Raw genomic sequence first — 6,751 nt, 5'->3', positions numbered from 1 at the left:
ATTTAATTTTCTGAATATTGCTTAATCTTAATTTTTGTTCTAAGATTTACACTTTATCTTTGACTTACAATTTATTTAAAGGACATCGTATGATATCCTCTCCTAGTATTAGAAACTTTAAAAAGTATATTTCCATTTTCTGTTGACTTTATCTTACTTCTTCCCTGTCTTTTATACACACATACACACACATATAGATGAAAAAAATGTGTATAACCCAACATAAGATTGGTACTGTTTCATAGAAATCTGCAATGACCTTTAAATAAGGGTTCATCTAATGTATTTTATATAGTCCTGCATAACTATCCCATTGAGAGCTTTTTATTGTTCATCCAGGAGAATACTGCAACTTCTCTTGCCTTTTGAATTAAGCTCTTTGTTATTTCCTATATGCTACTTCTGGAGGTATTAAAATATTTCAAGTTTGTATATCTAGAAAATCTTACTTTTAGTTTTCGAAGGTATGTTAGCTAAGTATAAAATTCAAAGAGGACAGGTCTTTTCTTTTTTAAAGAATTATTTATTTATTTATTTATTCATTCATTTTGTGTGTGTGGCCAGCTCAGCCCACCAGGGGGCGGGGCTGTCTGGCATGTGGTGCTGGGGGATTGAACCATGGTCCCTGTGCTTTGCTAAGCTTGTTCTAAGTAGGTGCTTTAGACCACTGAGCCATCTCACTAGCCCCAGGACAGGTCTTTTCTTCAGTCCTTTAATTAGTCTAGTTTCTTATACACTTGGTCGTTTTTTTTCTTTCTGCTGAGCTACATCCCCAGCCCCGTTTTTTTCTTTCTAATGTAGAATAAGATGCTATTTAATTTTGTTCTTCCATAGCTAATATTTTTTATGTATATGGTTTAATGATTTTTTTCTTTACAGTAAGTTTGGACAATTTCATTTTTGTGTATCTTGGTAGGATTTTATTTAAATTTCTTGTGCTAAAGGTTCATTTTTCTTCGAAATGCGGTATTATAAGTTGAACTAAATTCAGAAATCTTAAATCTTTAAAAAAAAAAGAAAAAAAAGAAATCTTAAATCTTTAAATATTTATTACCTACTCCTTTCTACTTTGAGAATTCTAATTATATGAATATAAGTTTCTTGGTTTTGACACAGTGAACTATTATGATGGATCTGTAAATTTTTTCTTCATTTTTATTTTGGACAATTTTTATTGCTATATTCATTTATGTTTGTAAATAATTTATTTTCAATTTGCAATCTATTAAGAAATAAATTTTAAAAATAAAGTGGTGTCACAATGACATAAACATAGTCTAAACTCCTTTTGGAGATTATATTAATTGAAATAGTATGTATAACTATTTAGCACTGGAACAAAATGAACCCAATCAATGATAGTTGTTCGTGTTTTACTGTAGGAGAAAACCACCCTCTGTATAACAAGGTCTTGATTTCCTCTGTGATTACCCTCTAGAAAAAGTAATGTTAATAACTGATAAGTTATTATTTAAAAGGGTAAGGTTAGTTATACCTCTTAATACTTCTATTTCTCTTTATTGATGTGTTATAATGTACCAGTAATACAGGTAAATTTAACTCCTTACCCAACCTGTTTTTATATTCACCATCCTTGATAAAATACATCACAGCCATGTCTATCAAATATTTACCACCTGTTTCTACCCAACATAGTTAAAACAATAAATAATAGGATGTAACTAATAAAAGGAGTACTCACAAATTGTCTTACTTTTTCCCTGCGAAGACATAATATCCAACACTTACAACTTGAAGGAGGAGAGGTTTATTTTGGCTCATATTTTTAGCTTATAGTTGGTGAGCTCCAGTGCAGGAAAGCATAGTGGAAGGACCAGAGTGGAGGAGACCTGCTCATGGCCTGGTGACCGGGAAGCGGAGAGAGCTCAAGGGTGGAGCCAGGAAGGGAGATAAACCTTTCCAGGCCATGCCCCCAACAACCTCTGTCTTCATACCAAACCCCATATCTCAATGGCAAGACAGCCCAAATCCAGCCACCACCCAAAGCACCACCCTGATCCCACGAGACTCTGGGGGGGCATCTAGATATAAATCATAGCGCGAGTGTCTTAGATTGTTAGGTTTTTACTTGGTTTCTTATAGTCGGCAATCAACAAATATTTACTCTGTGATTTGGTATATTCATGTGCATAACAATTTATTTAGCTTATATTATCAAAATACAAAGTTTTAATTTTGCTTATACCCTTAGTTTTTTTACATAATAAAAATGTCAAAAATGTACATTAAAAAATAAATATATGGAAATGCAGAGAGAAGGAACATGGCTTGTTTTACTCAAGAGTAGAATATTTGAAACATTATTTGCTTTTGGCTTGAAAACATAAATCAGTCAGGCGAAGCACAGAGATAAAGCTACTGTACAAAGCTAAACCAGTGTCTACAAGACAGGATAGGCTTGAATGAGTTATTTGCCCCAGTTTTTTTTTTTTTTCAGAACCAGGGATTGAACTCAGGCCCTTATGCTTGCCAGGGAAGCTCTTATTCCACTGAGCCATCTCCCCGGCCCTTGCCCCAGTTTTAATAAAGAGCTACAACAATATTTCCTTGAGTGGAATTAGGGAGCACATATGTAAAATCAGGGAATTACTAATATTTATAATATCCACCAGATGAAAAACATTTTGGATATTCACTATATCAGTATGTATGAGAGTCGTTAGAATTTATGTCCTGAAGAATATAACTTTGAAGGACATGATCCTGAAATCAGCTACAAAGGATACATGACAGATGTATACAAATATAGGTAACAAAAAATGCCCACACATATTGGCAATATGAAAGCTTTTGTTTACTCATTTGTCAGATTTCCTTCATCTTTTATTCAGGATATTTGTCTATAGTACTGAAATTTTATATATGTTATTTGATGCTTAGTACTGAATTATGCTACCTATGCTCTGCTTGTTTTTGTCTATAAAAGAATCCTAAGTAGCATATAAACAGAAGAATGTAGTCATTCTTGACTTGATTTCTTCTTTTTCAAAGGAATCATTACAGCTAAATGGCTTGCAATAACCCAACCTTCTGTTTAAGCTCTGTCATAATCAACAAATCTAGCAGAAACTTATTTGAATTTCTAGAGAAACAGGTTGAAGTCTGGTGGGTCTCTGATTATTCTTACACACCAACAATGAGTAGCCTTTAGACTTGTCTATAGAAGCCTGTAGACTTGTGTATAGTAGCACTGGCTCCCTCCTGGGTGTCCAGCTGCTGGTCTGCTTGGTGTATTTTGGACTTGGCAGATTCCATAACCATGTCAGTCAGTTCCTTCAAATTTCTGTCTCTATCATGTCTCTGAATTGACCACACACACACACACACACACACACACACACACACACACACACACACATTTATCTATACACAGATATTGGTTCTGTTTCTTTGGAGAATTCTGAGTGAAGTAGAACAGGTTGTGGTGGTTTTAGTCCTTAACAGTATGGAAGAAGAAATTACTTACATGCATAATATATAGATATTATTTGTAGCCTATGGGTCCTCAGTAATACAGAAAAATACATCTTGCACTCACTTGCGTTGGTTTGCACTAGACATCCACTAGTTAGGTGATCACTTATTTCTCCTAAAACCAGTGACATTAGCGGAAGGCAAGCTCCATTTATCAGTGAGGCCAGAATTCCCAGGATCATGAGTGTGATGTCCAGTCCATCCGCAAAGCGAAACTGAGGGGACAAAAGCATAGTAGTGTTACTGCGATAAGACAGAGAAAAGAAACATCAGCCTACAGTTTCATGCCATCTAGTACATGGTACTTTACAAATTTTTCTTTTGTATTTTTTTGTACTTTACAAGTAGAGATTAAATAAATTATAAAGCCACCAACATGAAGAAGAAACACTCTGTCTTTATTTACAATCAATTTTGAAAAAGGTTTTGAAAAATATGGCAGCTATATCATATAAATTGCAGATCATGACCTAAGTCAGGTCAGACATCTGACACAAATCAGAAACTTCTGATAATGTGAAGGATTTCAATGACATTTTCCTGGGATATAGAAAGTTGATGGGCAAATCTTCGATTCCCTTGGCTTATTTCCATCATAACATTACCACTGCAAATGTAATAAACAGTAATCAACTAGTAAGAATGTAATGGATTCTATTTTTAATAAAGTGCCTCAGATTTATTCTACCCTGGACAATGTCTACCCCCACATAAAGATATATAATATTTTTCAGGGCTATTTGGAATAAGAAAGAAATACCTGAACAGCAAAAGCGCTGGATACTTTATATTTTATTCTGTATCAAATCCCTATAACATCATTCCAAAGCCAAATCATAAACCAAACTTGGAAACATGGATTATTTATCTTACTGAGAGGACTCAAGATTGAATAGAAAAAGCTGGTTATTGAAGTGTAAGTTGAGTTGAACATCAAGAGGCAGTTTGTATATTTTGTGAGTGCATACTGAAAAATTTTCATGTTTTCCACCCAGTTGTGCAACAGGCAATTAATATTATGGAGTTACTTCTGGAGCATTCTGCTTAGCACTACGGATAAGAAAGTGTCCGTGCTCCTGCCTTTCCCAGCATAGCTTGTTATTTTCTTGGTAATGTTTGCTGTGTTCTGCTACTTCCCAAGGATTTTTTTTTTCTTTCTTTCTTTCTTTTTTTTTTTTGCCGAACCGGGGATTGAACTCAGGCCCTTGCACTTGCCAGGGAAGAGCTTATTCCACTGAGCCATCTCCCCCACCCAGGATTTTTTTTCAATATAGCTTTTAGAAAAATATATGGGCCTCATGTATATTTTGAACAAAATCGTCAGGTACAGATAGAACATAAGAGTTGGTGAAGGGAACATCTGTGAATACACGCACAAAAATGTTCCTTAAACGTCATTCCAAAGAATGACAACATATTTCCTTATAAATGGCTTTACAAAATACTTCATCATTTTTTACTTAAATACAATTTGTAAGACTTTCAAGAGAAGCACAACACTTACCTTGTTGTGTAGAATTACTGAAATATAAACACGGTTAAAGTTGCTATTCTCCATTGCGGAGACATAACTTTTTGGTTACACTTATGTAGCACACACACACACACACACACACACACAGACACCAACACATACACACAAACACACACACTTTTTCTTGTTGAAAAAATTAAGCTATGTATATATTGTGTTGCTTTATCCCCAAATTCCCTCCCAGGTTTTTACTATTTTTTTTTATTGGAAATGATACTTCAATGAGCTAATGTCCCTCAAACAATGTATAAAAACTACCGATCATTCTGTGCTGTACTGACTGGCTCCTAAACATTTCTGGCACACACACATTCTACTTGATCTCACTTACTATCTCAATAGGTCCAACAGCTCGCTTTCTGCCTTCAGGCAATTGTCTTTGTAGTGTCCTGGAAAATAAATATCAAACGTGGCAAAGTTACAATGGGAATATGACTTACAAAATTTTCCAATTTTGCTGAAATGCCCCAAATTGCCACTAATAGCAAATTTCTTCAAAACAAATGTAATCAAAGCACAAAGATAGTTACAAAAATTATTGTGGAAGAATGAGGTTACTGGCCATATCTAAGTCTGTTAAGGTAGCAAGTGAAGACACGTATCTGGAGCGCAATTTTTTTTTTAATTTTTTCATTTTATTTTATTTTATTTAGAAACAAATATCATTGAGACAGTTTCAAAGATGATTAATAGGACAGTTTCAATAATTAATACCTTGTACATTGTTGAAACCAACATCTTTTTCTTTCTTTTTTTTTTTTTTTTTGGTAGAACCGGGAATTGAACTCAAGGCCCTTGCGCTCACCAGAGAGGCACTTATTCCACTAAGCCATCTCCCCAGCCCCAATACCTTGTACATTGTTATCTTAGTGGTTATCCACAGTACAAGATGCAGACAGGATAGCCTCTCTAAGCACTATTATTACAAATCTTTGTTCTCATTGAATTAAGCGAAAGTAGCCATATATCTATCCTCACTATTCTGTATATACAGATACAAAATGGTCCTTCCTTTGTATCCCCTCTTTTTGTTTAGTCATGTCAGAGATGGGTATTCTATTGGCATCTAAATACTATAGGTGCTTGGATTCAGCAAAACAATCCAACACAGTCCAGCAGTGGAAGTTGTTGACGAGCCTTTTACAGCTCAGGATATTAATATGGCTTTACTTTATATACCTTGTTTTTTATACTTTTCTGCTGGATGGTTAAGACCAAAATAAAACAAGACCTATATAGCAAGAAATGTAACTTTTGTATCTGATAAGGTCAGTCACAAATTTTAAAACTTAGGATAATATATGCACAGTACAGATGCACTTAGCCATTTTACAGTGAGACAGGGCACAATGCGTTCATGCTGCTGCTCTCCTGGCACCGCAGAACTCTTCATCTTTCCAAACTGAACTCCCACATATTAAACACCTCCCCCTCCACTGTCCCCTTCCCTGAGCTCTGGACAACACCATTCTGTCCGTCTTTGTGAATCTGGGTACTCTACATACTGCACGACAGTAGACTCATATGATATATTTCCTTAAGGGAATGGCTTAATGTCTTCAAGGGCCATCCTTAAATTATTTACTTACTATTTCTTCTAGTTTCTTTTATGTTGTAATGTGCTAGATTCTCTCTTTTCTTTTTCTTTTCAAATGTATTTGGTTGTTACAGGGTTGCACACAGCTTGGACTCATAGTGATCCTCCTGCTTTCAGCCTCCCCA

The 6,751-nt window shown here is 35.0% G+C and overlaps 1 protein-coding gene across 1 annotated transcript in view; it reads right to left on the bottom strand.

The window, feature by feature from the left end:
- Positions 1-6,751, bottom strand: part of Abcb5 (ATP binding cassette subfamily B member 5) — a 122,874-nt gene that overhangs the window by 112,468 nt on the left and 3,655 nt on the right. The window contains exons 2-3 of the mRNA XM_023709847.1: positions 5,361-5,418; positions 3,560-3,710 (exon numbers count right to left, since the gene is read on the bottom strand). Of these exons, the coding sequence (XP_023565615.1) occupies positions 3,560-3,710; positions 5,361-5,418 (209 nt within the window). The remainder of the gene's footprint in view (positions 1-3,559; positions 3,711-5,360; positions 5,419-6,751) is intronic.

Source organism: Octodon degus, unplaced genomic scaffold (assembly GCF_000260255.1).
Source record: "Octodon degus isolate 3935 unplaced genomic scaffold, OctDeg1.0 scaffold00015, whole genome shotgun sequence".
NCBI classification, from domain to species: Eukaryota; Metazoa; Chordata; class Mammalia; order Rodentia; family Octodontidae; genus Octodon; species Octodon degus.
This window is presented reverse-complemented; position numbering and strand designations above follow the sequence as displayed.